Genomic DNA, 16,319 nt, shown 5'->3' on the forward strand with positions numbered 1-16,319 from the left:
TCAGGATCCTGTCCAGCTGAGTTTTTAATGTTCATTGTTTTGAATATTCATTTGATGCAGCGAAGTGTGAGAGAAAACACTTTAAAATAGATCCATATGATTATAAAACCAGAGAACTGGCAGCAAACCTGCGTGGCACATCTAATACCTGTAGCAACTGGAACTTTTAAATATAAGTAAGCAATTGTCTAGACTTCCAGTCACCCTTGCTCATTTTGAATGAACAAACTTTATAAAATTTTGCTCTTGGGGGAGATTTCCTAGAACAAGAAGTTACGTTATTTCAGTGTGGAGCGAAACACTCATTTTTCTTTTCCAGCTAAATAAATTTCTTGCAGGGATATTGTTTTTTCATGTTTTATACGAATACAGAAAAAACAGATGGAATAGTTTAATGTAATTCTATTTTACCCCAGAACAATAGCTTGAAAAATGTAGCTGCCTTTCATAACAGTGACTGTGGGTCCAACTTCTGGTAAGAGGTATAGTACAAATGTTGTTAAAGTCTCAGCCAGGAATTCTCTGCTTTAAAATTCCTGCTGGACTACAGCCAGGTTTGTCACTCTTTTTTCCTGAAGTTGGTTCTTAACGCCAAGTCTGTATAAATAGACATTATCTTTTCAAATGTCCTGGCTAAACTCCTGGACCTATTGAAGTTAATGAATAAATTCCCCTCACTGCAACAGAGGCAAGATTTCAGCATACATGTTAATAAAACATTTCTTTACAGTATCTCAAAAATTTCCAGCCTTTTCCCACCTGCCTCTTGAGCCTGCCATAATTTATTACCACACACACCAAACCCTTCAGGCCACATCTTGTAAAACTTTACAGCCACATCCAGTAGCCTTTTGCAGATTTTTAATATTTCTAGTTGGCTTCCTAGGAAAACAAGGTATACACAGTCACGCTGCCTGCTCCTCTGTTTGCTTGTCCCATTGTCTTTTAGGCCATTTCTTTAACTTCAGACAAATCTGGTGGAAACCAGAGGTCTCACACACCTTACACCCATTCAAGGTAATACCTGTGGAGCAGAAACACCCACTTCGGTGCTGCTTCCCTGTGAGCTCAAACCACAGAATCACAGAATCACAGAACGGTCAGGGTTGGAAGGGACCTCTGGAGATCATCTAGTCCAACCCCCCTGCCTGAGCAGGGTCACCTACAGCAAGTTGCACAGGACAGCGTCCAGGCAGGTTTTGAATGTCTCTAGAGTGGGAGACTCCACTACCTCTCTGGGCAGCCTGTGCCAGTGCTCTGCCACCCTCAAAGTGAAGAAGTTCCTCCTCATGTTTAGATGGAACTTCCTATGTTCAAGTTTGTGCCCATTACCTCTTGTCCTAACACTGAGCACCACTGAAAAAAAGACTGTTCCCATCCCTCTGGCACTCTCCCTTTAAGGATTTATAAGCATTGATAAGATCCCACCTCAGTCTTCTTGTCTCTAGACTAAAAAGACCCAAGTCCCTCAGCCTTTCCTCATAGGAGAGATGTTCCAATCCCCTAATCATCTTAGTAGCCCTATGCTGGACCCTCTCCAGCAGCTCCATGTCCTTCTTGAATTGGGGAGCCCAGAACTGGACACAAAACTCCAGATGTGGCCTCACCAGGGCAGAGTAGAGGGGGAGGATGACCTCCCTTGACCTGCTGGCCACACTCTTCTTGATGCACCCCAGGATGCCATTGGCCTTCTTGGCCACAAGGGCACATTGCTGGCTCATGGTCATCCTGTTGTCCACCAGGACTCCCAGGTCCCTTTCCACAGAGCTGCTCTCCAGGAGGTCAGCCCCCAACCTTTTCTGATGCATGGGGTTATTCCTCCCGAGATGCAGCACCCTACACTTGCCCTTGTTGAATTTCATAAGGTTTCTCTCTGCCCAACTCTCCAGCCTGTCCAGGTCACGCTGTATGGTGGCACAGCCTTCTGGCATGTCAGCCACTCCTCCCAGTTTAGTGTCATCAGCAAACTTGCTGATGGTACACTCTATCCCTTCATCCAGGTCATTGATGGATATATTGAACAGGACTGGACCCAGTACTGACCCCTGAGGGACACCACTCGTTACTGACCTCCAACTAGACTCTGCACCACTAACCACAACCCTCTGAGCTCTATCTGCCAGCCACTGTTCAATCCACCCCACTGTCCATTCATCTAACCCACACTTCCTAAGCTTGCCTGTTAGGATGATGTGGGAGACAGTGTCGAAAGCCTTGCTGAAGTCAAGGTAGACAACATCCACTGCTCTCCCCTCATCCACCCGTCCCGTCACCCCATCATAGAAGGCTATCAGATTAGTCAGACATGACTTCCCCTTGGTGAATCCATGTTGATTACTTCTGATAACCTTCTTTTCTTCCAGGTGCTTTGAGATGACACCCAGAACAAGCTGTTCCATCATCTTTCCAGGGATGGAGGCGAGGCTGACCAGCCTGTAGTTTCCCGGGTCCTCCTTCTTGCACTTTTGGAAGACTGGAGTGACTGGCTTTCCTCCAGTCCTCAGGCACCTCACCTGTTCTCCAGGACAAAGATGATGGGGAGCAGCCCAGCAATGTCTTCCCCCAGCTCCCTCAGCACTCGCGGCTGCATCCCATCAGGCCCCACGGACTTGTGGATATCTAGTTTACCTAACTGATCTCTAACTTGCTCCTCATCAACCAAGGGAAAGTCTTGCTTCGTCCAGACTTTCTCTGTTACCCACAAACTCTGGGTCGCATGAGGACTGGCCCAAGCAGTGAAGACAGAAGCAGAGAAGGCATTCAGCAATTCTGCCTTCTCTGCATCATCTGTCACCGTGGCACCTGTCTCATTCAACAGCAGGCCCACATTTCCCCTGGTTTTCCTTTTGTCTCCTATATACTTAAAGAGACCCTTCCTATTGGCCTTGACATTTCTTGCCAGGTTCAATTCCAAGGCTGCCTTGGCTTTCCTCGTTTCATCTCTGCATACCCTGACAGCATTCTTATACTCTTCCCAAGTGGCCAGCCCCTTCTTCCACCTATTGTAAACTCCCTTCTTCCATGTGAGCTTTTTCAGAAGGTCCCTGCTCAGCCATGCAGGTCTCCTTCCCTTGCCTGATTTCTTGCTCTTCGGGATGCACCGATCCTGAGCTTGGACAAAGTGATGCTTAAATAACAGCCAGCTCTCTTGAGCCCCCTTACCCTCTAGAGCCCTCTCTCATGGGATTTGTCCAAGCAATTCCTTGAAGTGATCAAAGTTAGCCCTCCTGAAGTTTAAGGTTTCAACCCTACTTGCCATTTTGTGTATACTGCACTTAATCCTGAACTCCATCTTCTCAGGATCACTGCAGCCCAGTCTGCTCCCAACCTTAACATCCTCCATCAGTCCTTCTTTGCTAGTCAGTGCTAGCAGGTCCAGTAGTACACCTCTCCTGGTGGGCTCCTCCACCACCTGAGTCAAAAAGTTATCATCAATGCACTGGAGGAACCTCCTGGACTGTACCTGCCCAGCTGTGTGGCCTTCCCAGCAGATATTAGGGTAGTTGAAGTCCCCCATGAGAATCAAGGCCTGCGATTGTGAGGTGATTCTCACATGTCTGTAGAAGGTCTCATCAACTTCCCCAGCCTGATCAGGTGGCCTGTAACAGATACCCACAACAGTGTCTCTCATATTACCCTGCCCCTTAGTCCTTACCCACAAGCTCTCAACTTGCTCTTCGTCTGCCCCCAGGGAGAGCTCAATACATTCCAGTTGGTCTTTCACATCAAGAGCGACTCCGCCACCTTGCCTCACCAGCCTCTCTTTCCTAGAGAGAACATAGCCCTCCATGACAGTGTTCCAGTCATGTGAGCTATCCCACCATGTCTCGGTAACTGTAATGAGATCATGGACCTGTGACTGCATGTTGTTTGTGCGCCTTGCCAACCAGCGTGCCCTTGGCCTGAAACACAAGGGGAGTCAAAACAGTGTGGGACAGGGGAGAGTTTGGGGTTGTCACCTGGGAACGTGTTATTTGGGGAAGACAGGAGCAGCAGCCAGCTGCAGCATTGGTTCCACAGCCTCTGGGACAACCTGCCATAACACTGCAGGGGTGACAACTTTCCTTCAAGTTTGTGGCCCACTAACTAGCCGTGGGCTGACCCATGGGTTAGAGCCAGCTATACACTAACGCCCAGGCACAGCAATGGCTCTGTGGGGTGTCACACAACCCACGCTCCACCGGTACGGTTCAAATGTGAGCCCCGACTGTGCACGACAGAGCGGGATGTTCTGTCCCCGGCACCCCCTGTGAGGCACCAGTGGCGTCCAAAGAACGGCACCAGTGGTGTCCAAAGAACAGCACCAGTGGTGTCAAAAGAACAGAGTTAAAAGTTTATCAAGAAGCTTTGTTTGGGACATGGTTGAGGCATCAAGGAACATACCTACCTTGAATAGGACGTGAAACAAAACAACGTGTCTTACCTGTTCTTTTGCTCTTGCTGACTTAGATGCAAGATAGCAAAATGCAACTTCTGGACCAAATTTAAGCAAAGAGTGTACCCCAAACTAACCTTGAGTCATTATAATGCTATAATACACCCTCCTTTGTGAGTAACGAGCATGCTAATTAGGTAACCTTCCAAAATGTGTTAAACATGAGCTTGGATGCATATGTATCGTTAGGAGTGGTGAATGAACCACTATTGACCAATCAGCTGTAATTTATTGTTATAAATATGGGCGTTTTGGAACGCGAGGTGTGCTGGCTGTCGTCAGACATCCGGCACCTGATCCTGCAGAACTGAAATAAAAACAAATACCCTGACTCAGTGTGTTCACCGGCACACCAGGTGAAAAACCCTCATTCAAGGACAACCACCACGACGTCATTAAAACCCTCAAACCCGAGGTTTTCAACTCCCCAACGGTGACGGGCAGCCGCAGAGCCCTGAAGAAGACGCCGCCACTCCGCTCCCCACCACTGGCCCCAGCCCCGAAGGCCGCTTCAGCCTTGCCCGGCCCTGCCCTGCCCTCCCGCCGGGCATGTGCGGGGCGGAGCGGCGGCGCTTGGCCCCACCGGGCCGCCGTCGGCGGGGCGGGGCCGTAGCAGCGGCAGCCATGGCGGCGCCCGTCGTCCCGGAGAGCGAAAGGTACCGGCCGCTTCGGCGGCAAGCGCCGCGTTGGTCGGGGTCGGGGTCGGGGGCAGGGGCAGGGGCAGGGCCTCGGCCTCGGCCTCGGCCTCGGCGCGGTGCCGGGGCGCGGCGAGGCCTGCGCGTCCCTGACCGCCTCCTCTCCTTCCGCTCAGCATCCGCAGGGCCGTATCGCTGCTGAACGCCGTGGACCCCGGCCGGTTCCCGCGGCTCCTCTCTCGTATTCTCCAGAAGCTGCACCTGAAGGTTCGGCGGGGCGGAGCGGGGGGACCCCGGCGGGGCTGTCGCCGCTGTGGCGGAGGCGCCGCGGGGGGTCAGCGGCGGGCGGCACTGGTGTACCGGGGGTAGGGCCGCCCCTCTGCCGCGGCCCGGCCCGGCCCGGCCCGCTGCCCCTCCGCTGCCCGGGTGCTACCGAATCGTCTTTTGGGGACAGATGTGACGCTTTTGCTAAGGCGCAATTACTTCCAATTATTATTTTCATTTTTTTTTCTTTAAGAATTTTTGGTTTTAATTTTATTAGTCGTTAATTGTTCAGACTGTTTCAGGGGAATGAAGTAAGAACCAGTAGCGACTGGCAGAAGGTGAATGGTGTGAGAAGCGGTGATGCTGATTGTAACTTGCATCCCTCCCTCCCGGTGCTGGTGTTTCTGGGAGCCCTCTCAGAGGAGATACAAGTTCCTTGGCTCTTAGCACAAGCTCCTCTCTTGCCCTCACAAGGGAAACACTAAACGCTTATTACTTGTTTTTCCGCATTTCTGTGTGTTCTGCCTCAATAGCCAGTCCAGCCCAAGCCATTACACCACCAACCAAAGCCATCTGTCAAACTGAAGTTAAAAATGAAGTGCATAACTTCTAGTGAATATTTTTGTCATCTTCACAGAAGTTGTTCTGTTGATGTTGTTTTGTTGTTTTTTGCTTTTTTTTTTTAATTGCAGAATAAATTAAAAAAATGAAGAAAATCAGTAGTCAGTTTCATTGCACAATGCCAAAAAGTCTATATCTAGCCTGCGCACTAAATACCGTAGGCAAAACTGTATGATAAATGCTAAACCAGGAACTATTTTATTAAGTTTCTTTATCTTTCAGTGTCAGATTTTGTTTTTTCCCTTGTTTTGTGTTTAGAAAAAATATGAAAAGAAATACAAAATTGGTTTTCTATAGAAATATATAGAGACTAAAAGTTACAATATCACAGGTTAGGAGCAGCACGGATAGGAAATGCAAATATATTAAAAGTCATAATTCTGAGACTGTAAGGATTGTTTTGATTATTTGATTCAGTTGCTGATTTTTTTCCCACCCAAATTACTAGCTTGGATGCTGCTGTTATTGCAGAGGGTTTTCTTAATTGTTTTGCATGGATATGGACTCATTGGTAACTGGAAAGTGTCACCAATCTTTTTTTTTTATTTTGTTTTTCTTTTACTACTCAATAGCAGTTTAGTTGCTCTTCACAGTTTCAATCAGGGTTTGCATGAGCTGGAGTGGTCTTTTTAATTTAGTCCACTCAGACAATTTCATGAATCGTTCAGTTGGCCTTTGCAAAGTATCTGACTCTAGGGGGTGTTAAATTGCTGGAAACTTTAAATAAACTTACTTGCCTCAACAAAGCAGATACTCAGAGCTCTGTGTTTCCTTCTAAAAGCTAATGATTCAAATAATATTTCCATATTGATATTCTTGTTATACAAAATTGTCAGTGATAACAGTGTTTGAAATTGCCTCATTTTGTTTATTCTGCCAGCTGAATTGCTTTTTCTGTAGCTTTGCAATTTTGGATTACTAAGTGTTCTAAATACAGTGTTTTGATGTTTGTAGCATGGATTTGTTAGTAATTGCGTTTTAAAAGAAGGCAAAGTCTGCATTTAAATTATTATTTAATTTGTTGTAGTATTGTAAATGCAACTGCTGTATTTTAAAAGTACAGCACATTCTCAGTAATCTTCAATAATACAGTAGGCTATAGATTCAAATCTGACTTTCAAAGTAAGCATACATTAGGCCTTTATTTCTTTTGCAACGTCAGGGGTGTTTTTCAGAAGAGTATCCAGAGTGGAAGAAGCACACGTAACTAACTTCAATACAGTTTTGCCTTCTGTTTTCTTTGGGGTCTGACTCAAGTAATGCACTTCATACTTCTCTAATATTTATTTTAAAAAGGCTGTTGGAGGTGATCTGATACTTGAAGGAAAAATGTTTCTTTAGTGTCTCTCAGGTACAAAGAGAAAGCATTTTCTTGTGATGTGTGTCAAGCAATCCTGATAACTTCTCATGTGATACTGTTGGCTTTTGATTTGGATTTTCAGTGAGAGGAATTGCATTGTATTTTTCTGTTGCAAAAGAGCTTTACTTTGTTATTTCTATTTAGAAACGACTGGAAAGCCCCTATTTTTATAGATATTGAGAGAAAGTTTTTGTTTTGACAAGTATGTTCTTGGTTGCTAAATGGAATGTCAGGACTAACCATTTTTGTGCTTCAGGCTGAAAGTAGCTTCAGTGAAGAGGAGGAAGAAAAACTTCAAATAGCTTTTTCATTGGAAAAGCAGGATCTTCATCTAGTTCTTGAAACTATATCATTCATTTTGGAACAGGTACCTTGTTTTTATCATTATGAATTGATAAATTTTTTTTTTACCTGATTGTAGATTTCAGAAATATGAAAGTCAAGTTAAAAAGGAGTTAGTGAAAACAGCTAGCTGTAGTATACTATGTATGTTTTGGGGGCATGATTTTACTGCTTTTGTTTGCATGTCTTCTTGATTTGGATTGGATTAATTGCATTTGTGGAGTGAATTTCCAGCTAAAGTAAATATAGGCGGTGGAAGGGAGCTCTGCATGACTCAGAGAGAAGTGTTGATAACTGTGAGGTATAATCCTTCCTCTTATTCATTGTAAGCAAGCCAGCCATGCATTTTTTAATACCTGTAAGGAAAATATTAGATAGCATTATTGAGCACTGCTTAAGTTACATGAAATGTCAGATATGGAAAATTTTCACGCACAGAAGCAGTCTCTACTTAGGTGAACAGGCACACCTAATACAGCTCTAGTGTCTGAATGAATAGGTGACTGCATGAGGTTTTTTTTCATAGTTTGTCTGTCTTGAGAAGTCATTTGTAATACTGCATTTCGAGATACAATTGAGATAGTTAAACTTTTCTATCTTCTCGGTCAGAGAGTTAAGGTGAACAGGGTGCTTGCAGTCCCACCATAGAGTTGCTAGTAAGTCTTGTGTTAGCATGGTGGCCATCTGTGGTAGATGGAACAAGTGGTAGAACCGTCCTCAACAACAGTGTTTATTTTTCCTTTTACAAGGCAGTCTATCATAATTTGAAGCCTGCTTCATTGCAGCAGCAGCTGCAAAGCATTCACCTGGATCAAGACAAAGCTGAAGCATTTGCCAGTGCATGGGTGGCTGCAGGTCAAGATACAATCGAGAAGTTCAGGCAGAGGGTTTTGACCCCTCAGAAGGTAATGTTTTGTTTTTTTTTTCCTGAGAAAATTTCCTTGTTTTAAGCAAGGAGTTTAAACTAAGGTACAAAATTTGTGACAAGCCACGGTACTGGAAAATAAAATGGATAATTATTAGGTAGTAGGTGATCAGAGCAGCAGAGTTCCATTGGCTTAAAGAGATGTTACACGTTAGCTGGGCAGCTGTAACTGCTGGAACCTGACTACATGTGCACTGTTAGCAATGTCAAGTATCTGCAACCTACATACCACTTGGAGATGTTTGTGAACGTGCGCTATAATAGGGCAAGGTTAAAACGTGCTCATGAACACTTGTAGTGGTTTAGCTCATCAGCCTGTTGATTCTCTGTACTTGAAGTGTATCTGAGCTCCTGCCATCTTTAATTTTGTTAGGTGGTTGGATTGTGCATTTTGTGAGGTACTACAATTTTGAGAATTTTCTGCAATGGCATAGTAATCTTGCTTTATATGTGCCTTTTACTACTTAAAACTTTGGTACGTGCTGTGAAAGTATCATTTTATGTTTAGGCATAGATGTCTACATCTTATGAGAAGATATAATAACACCATAGAATCATAGAGGTTGGAAAAGTTCCTTAAGATCATCAAGTCCAACCGCTAACCTAACACTGCCAAGACCACCACTAAACCATGTCCGTAAGCGCCATGTCTACATGCCTTTTAAGTACCTCCAGGGGTGGTGACTCAACCACTTCCCTGGGCAGCCTGTTCCAGTGCTTCACAACCCTTTTGGCAAAGAAACTTTTCCTAATATCCAATCTAAACCTCCCCTGGCGCAACTTGAGGCCATTTCCTCTTGTCCTGTTGATTCATAATAAGCCTCCAGCTGCATGAGGAGATGTGTGCAGAACACATCAGTGTCAGTCAGGATCACATAGTTCAAAAGAATTGTGGAATACTGACTCAATTATTCTCACTTTATTTTTATCATTGCTATATGTCTTGTTGGGATAAGATTCATTTCATTACTTCATGATTTGGTTAGTAAAATATACATAGAAAATAAGTTTTATATATAAGGTACACATGATACACTGACAGAAATAGAACAACATAATTTATACCAGAAAGTTTACATCTAAATAAACCCTGAGTTTTATTTGGGTCTAAACTGCACATTTTGAGAAGACAAGATATGTTTGTGGAACAGACTAAAGATACTCAGAATTGCATCACAGTTGACTTTTCCAAAGTATTTAAACTTGATCCTTTGTAAAACTGGGTAATTTTAGACACGAAACTTGTAGAATTTTGATGTGCAAAAGTACAATAACTCACGAACTTGACCAAGTAAATAACTGATAACATAAGTATGCAAAAAAAAGATTGAGTTGAACAAGATATTTTGGGCTTCTGTCTTATTGAGATAATATTAACCAATGCCAAGCATACAAGTCCCAAAGTTTAAATGGTCAGTGATACAGTAAGTATGTAGGCAAGTATGACTGTCCATTGAAGAAGATGGGTAATTTGAAAACCAAGTGGAATCACAGAAGGTTCTAAGGCTAACTCTTCAGAATACGGCATATGTGCGCAGAATGGAAGGCAGTTCTGAAGATACCCTACAAAGCAGCTGTTTGAGAATTTTCTTCAGACGGACTATGCACTAATACATATTTTACTCCTGGGTCTTCAGCATATGAAAAACTAATAAAAATACCTTTGATCCTCTTTTATTTGGTGGTTGCACCATACACACCTGTGGTCCTTCTGTGATCTGGTTTGGGGATGATGTTGCTCTGTTTCTTGTCTGCAGTTTTGTTAGCCCCATAGTGCTTCTGGCGTACGTTACAGTTTTGGAGATTCTGATATATCACCGTCTGATATAATGGAATAGCATTTTGCTAGTATATTATATCCCATATAAACCAGTTTTAAACTGTCATTTGTAATCAAGCTTACAGAAAAGCAACTGCAACAACATCATAGTGCAATTTATTTGTTTTTTAGCATGAAAGCAGGTTTAAATACAGATGCTTAAATCAGCATTTTCACACACACCCTTATTTTACTTTTCCCAGCCCAGACAACAAATTGAGTATTGGTTTGAGTGTGGGTTTAGATCTTAAGGTGTAATTTGAGTTTGAACTTGAATTTACTTTCTCAGTTTGTTTTGAAAACGTCTGAAGTCTTAATCCTGTAGACTTTAGTTGAGTGAAAACATTGACGTTCACAAGAAATTTTCCTTAACCCAAAGATTAAGTTCACAAAACTAATTGCTAAATAAAGTATTTATTCTGCTAACAAGGCACACAGAGATAAAATATTTTAAAAACTGCATAGGATAATGGAAGAACTTGCCATCTCCTTATAATCTTACGAATCTCCTTGTAATGTCTCATGAATGCAGTAGGTGATTGCATGATCCTTCCATTGTTTCCTTCTCTATTCTATAAGTAATTGCATATCAGCAATACAGCAATATTTGCTGTATTATTTTTCTGTACCTTGAGAAATAGTAGGTAAAATATTCTCTTCCTTGTGGTACATTGTTGTAGTAGCCAACTTGCTGTAAATTTTCATCAACATCTCTTGAATTAAAGTTAAAAAAAAAGTTAGAATTCTGAAAAATACTTAGATAATAGTGGTTGCTTTTCAGATTAGATTTACAATTTAGGTATTTAAATTTATTTAGAAGTTATACTAACTTCTTTCTTTGTTTAAAAAAAAAAGTGTGTTGAATTATTACTACTGTCTGCAACTTATATACACGCGTATAACATGTAAAACAATTGATCCTATAAATGTGCCCTCTGTACAGGTACTTGTTTATATGGCTGTGTAAGGGTTCCTGATTTGCATTGTGCACTTCTTTCACAGAAGCAATGTTAGGTACAGAAAAAGAATATTTCTGTTGTCATAATTCATAGAATCATAGAATGGTTTAGGTTGGAAGGGACCTTGAAGATCATCGAGTTCCAACCCCCCTGCCATAGGCAGGAACACCTCCCACCAGACCAGGTTGCTCAAAGCCCCATCCAGCCTGGCCTTGAACACCTCCAGGGATGGGCCTTCCACAACTTCTCTGGGCAACCTGTTCCAGTGCCTTATCACCCTCAGAGTGAAAAATTTCTTCCTAATATCTATTCTAAATCTACTCTCTTCCAGTTGAAAGCTATTCCCCCTTGTCCTTTCACTACATGCCCTTCTAAAAAGTCTGTCCCCAGCTCTCCAGTAAGTCCCCTTTAGGTACTGGAAGGCCGCAATAAGGTCTCCCTGGAGCCTTCTATTCTCCAGGCTGAACAACCCCAACTCTCTTAGCCTGTCCTCGTAGGAGAGGTGCTCCACCCCTCTCTTTGTTATCATCATCTCATCTCCTCTTGATCATGCCAACAGCATAATCACAGAATAGTTGAGGTTGAAAGGAACCTCTGGAGGTCATCTGGTCCAACCTCTCTGCTCAAGCAGGGCCACCTACAGCCAGTTACCCAGGACCGTGTTCAGACAGCATTTGAACATGTCTGAGGATGAGGACTCCACCACCTCCCTGGGCAACCTGTGCCAGTGCTTGGTCACCTTTGAAGCACAAAAGTGTTTTCCTTTGTTCAGGCAGATCCCCCTGTGTTTCAGTTTGTGCCTGTCACTGGGCACCACTGAAAATAGTCTGGTTCACTCTTCTCTACACCCTTCTCTTCTCCAAGCTGAGAAGTCCCAGCTGTTTCAGTCATTCCTCATACATGAGGTGCTCCAGTTCCTTCATCATCTTTTTGGCCCTTTGCTGGACTGTCTGCAGTATGTCCATGTCTCTCTTGTACTGGGGAGCCCAGAACTGGTTATAGTACTCCAGGTGTGGCCTCACCATTGTTGAGTAGAGTGAAAAGATCACCTTGTTTGACCTGCTGGCAATACTCCTCCCTAATGCAGCCCAAGATACCATTAGCTTTCTTTGCTGCACGGACACATCGATGTCTCATGTTCAACTGGGTGTTCACCAGGACTGCCAGGTCCTTTTTCACAAAGCTGCTTTCCAGCTGGACAACACCAGGCATATCTAGTGCTTGGTCCTCCCCAAGTGCATGACTTTTGCACTTCCCCTTTTTGAACTTCATGAGGTTCCTGTCAGCCCATTTCTCCAGCCTCTCCCAGTCGTTTGGGATGGTGGCATGACCCTTTGGTGTATCAGCCACTCCCCCCAGTTTTGTGTCATCTGCAAGGTTGCTGAGGGTACAGTCTGCCTCAGCAACCAGATCATTAATGAAGATATTGAACAGGACTGGACCCAATACTTCCCCTGGGGCACACTGCTAGTTACTGGCCTCCAACTAGACTTTGTTCCTCTGGTCACCACACTCTTGGCTTGGCCATTCAGCCAGTTCTCAATGAAGCTTTGTGTCTGTGTCATCAGCATACATCACCAGCTTATCTATAAGGATCTTTTCAGACACAGTGTCAAAGACCTCCCTGAAGTCAAGATAGACCCTATCCACTGCTCTCACTTTGTCTACTGAGCCAGTCATTTCATTGCAGAAGTTTAAGTTGGTCAAGTGTGACTTACTTCCCCATTGTGAATCCATGCTGACTACTCCAAGTCACGTTGTTCTTCACAGGCCTGGAAATGGTTTCCAGGATTCCATCATCTTCCCAGGGACTACAGTGAGGCTGACCAGCCTTTAGTTCCCTGGGTCCTCCTTCTTACTGTTCTTGAAAATAAGAGTGATTTTGCTTTTCTTAGAAATCTTGAGGATTGGTGTTTGGTGGTGGGGTTGGGGGTGTGTGGATTTTTTTTGTTGTTGTTTTTTTTTTTTTTTCTTAAGACTGATTTATTCATGCTCTGTGTATGGTTGAAGTTGGATTCATAATGATGCTTTTTTTGGTCAAGCGTGCTTTGTAGTTAGTGATTAAAATTCCAGGAGTATAGGAGTTGCTGTACTGGATCAGAAAATCTCTTCATTGTGTATCCTGCCTTGGGCACCTTGGATGGAAGCATAGGGCACCTTGGATGGAAGCATAGGGGTGGAATCCTGTAGTTAACCTGTTTGATGGAAACTTACGTCTCACCTCATGACTTGGAAGCTGTCTTATACCCTCAAAGATGATTGTTTATCACTTGTGAAATATCCTGCTTAATGAACCTGGAGGTTTCAGTCTGTGTGCTTGCCTGATATCTGTTTTTCTGCCACTTGAGGGAAAAGTGATATGTGTTTATGTTTTTTAAAAGCAGTATGTCATATCCATTATCTTTAGATTTTAATGTATATCTCCTTTTTCGTTACGAGAAATACTAAAAAAGAATGTGGTCTTTCTTGTTTTTATTTTAAGCAACTTAGACTGATTTCTCACTCTTGTTCCATGGAAGTTTCCTGCTCGTCATCCTTTATATTATCTGTCTCTGCCATATTTCTGCTATATTTTGGAAGAAAACCTAATGTGAATAGATGTCGTGGTTTAGGCCAAAATCCACTACTGGGGACCTGAGGGACCCCAGATGGGACCGACAGATGCTCCCCTGCTCCCCTCTACCCCTCTTCAAAGAGAGAGGCAGAGGAGGAAAAAGAGACTTATGAGTTTAGAAGAAACTAAACTACTTTAATGAAATATTAATAATAAAATAAAAAGAAATAATGAAATATATACAAAGCCGTATCAAGCTCGCGTGATGACAATCACGTCACCAGCTGGCACTGAGGCAGTCCCAGGCTGGACTCAGTGACGGACGGGAACTGGATTCCGGATCAGGATCACAGGCAGGTGAACAGAGTCCTCCTCAGACATCAGCCATTGAAGGAAGAGAGCTGACCCTTTGATCCCTCAGCTTTTATACTGAGCATGAGGCAGATGGGACGGAATACCCTGTTGGTCAGTTTTGGGTCACCTGTCCTGTCCGCTCCTCCCCGCAGGTGGGACCCCACTCTGCTTTTCCGCTTCCGACCCTCCAACGGGGCAAATAACAAAGTTGGTCGGCCTTGGGGGTTATAGCAATAAGTACAAGCAGGAGCCTCTCTGCATACCACGCCTGGGCATCAGCTGTAAACAATTGGTCTTATCACTCTGAGAGAGTGAACATTGTCTGCACAACATGCAGTTAATTTTAGTAGTTAGAAGAGGCCCAGCTAAGAAGCGAAGTTACTGAACAAAATTGGTTCTGTTTTACCTCAAACCAGGACATTCCACCCCTTATTCCATATCATTTGCATCTTGCTCAGATTACTATTATCTTTTTTTTATATATCAATTTTTTTTATATATATATAAAATTTACACACACACAGATTAAATATATGATATGGATATATTTTGTGTCATCTGCAAAGTTGCTGAGGGTACAGTCTGCCTCAGCAACCAGATCATTAATGAAGATATTGAACAGGACTGGACCAAATACTTCCCCTAGGGTACACTGCTAGTTACTGGCCTCCAACTAGACTTTGTTCCTCTGGTCACCACCAAATTTGTCAGGCGTGACTTGCCCTTGGTGAAGCCATGCTGGCTGTCACCAATCACCTCCTTGTTTTCTATGTGCCTCAGCAGAGTTTCCAGGAGGATCTGCCCCATGATCTTGCCAGGCACAGAGGTGAGACTTACTGGCCTATAGTTCCCTGGGTCTTCCTTATTTCCCTTTTTGAAAATAGGGGTTATGTTTCCCCTTTTCCAGTCAGCAGGAACCTCGCCGACCACCAGGACTTCTCAAATATGATGGCTAGTGGCTTAGCGACTTGCTCAGGACCCGTGGATGTATCTCATCAGGTCCCATGGACTTGTGCACCTTCAGGCTCCTCAGGTGGTCTCGCACTTGAAGATGTAGTGGGATTAAGTGCACCCTCAGCAAGTTTGTGGATGACACCAAGCTGAGTGCTGCAGTTGACACACCTGAAGGATGAGATACTCTCCAGAGGGACCTTGACAGGCTTGAGGAGTGGGCCCATGTGAACTTCATGAGGTTTAGCAAGGCAAAGGGCAAGGTCCTACACCTTGGTCAGGGCAATTCCCCGGTATCAATAGAGACTGGAGGACGAAGGGATTGAGAGCAGTCCTGCAGAGAAGGACTTGGGAATATTGGTGAGCTGGTGATATGCCCTTCCCATCCAGAAAGCCAAATGCATTCCTGGCTGCGTCAAAAGAAGTGTGGCCAGCATGCTGAGGGAGGTGATTCCCCCTCTCTACTCCGCTCTGGTGAAACCCCACCTGGAGTACTGCATCCAGCTCAGGAGTCCCCAGCAAAGGAAAGACATGGACCTGTTGGAGCAGGTCCAGAAAAGGGCCATGAAAATGATGCAAGAGCTGGGACACCCCTCCTATGAAGACAGGATGAGAGAATTGAGGTTGTTCAGCCTGGAGAAGAGACAGCTCCGGGGAGACCTTACTATGGTCTTTAGTGCTTAAAGGAGGTTCGTAAGAAAGATGGAGAGAGACTTTTTACCAGGGCCTCTAGCGACAGGACAAGTGGCAATGGTTCTAAACTGAAGAGAGGTAGATTTAGGTTGGACATAAGGAAGAGGTTTTTACAATGATGGTGGTGAGACACTGGAACAGGTTTCCCAGCAAAGTTGTGGATGCCCCATCATTGGAAGTGTTCAAGGTGAGGTTTGATGGGGGCTTTGAGCAAAGCAATCTAGTGACAGATGTCCCTGCCCATAGCAGTGGGGTTGGACTAGATGATCTTCAAAGGTCCCTTTCAACCCAAACCTGTATATGATTCTATGAATACAGATTTTTTTTCTTTCATACTCTTTTAAATATATATATATACAGGCTTCTTGGTTGTCACTGCATATGTGGTAGGGACTTTTACTGACCTG

The 16,319-nt window shown here is 44.0% G+C and overlaps 1 protein-coding gene across 1 annotated transcript in view; it reads left to right on the forward strand.

Annotated features, from left to right (window-relative positions):
- Positions 1 to 5,037: 5,037 nt before the first annotated feature.
- COMMD10 (COMM domain containing 10) overlaps positions 5,038 to 16,319 on the forward strand; it is a 116,027-nt gene continuing 104,745 nt past the window's right edge. Inside the window, exons 1-4 of the mRNA XM_082497633.1 lie at positions 5,038 to 5,091; positions 5,247 to 5,337; positions 7,572 to 7,682; positions 8,407 to 8,562. Of these exons, the coding sequence (XP_082353759.1) occupies positions 5,060 to 5,091; positions 5,247 to 5,337; positions 7,572 to 7,682; positions 8,407 to 8,562 (390 nt within the window). The 5' untranslated portion in view covers positions 5,038 to 5,059. The remainder of the gene's footprint in view (positions 5,092 to 5,246; positions 5,338 to 7,571; positions 7,683 to 8,406; positions 8,563 to 16,319) is intronic.

This window comes from Vanellus vanellus (genome assembly GCF_965231255.1).
Source record: "Vanellus vanellus genome assembly, chromosome: Z".
Classification (NCBI taxonomy): Eukaryota; Metazoa; Chordata; class Aves; order Charadriiformes; family Charadriidae; genus Vanellus; species Vanellus vanellus.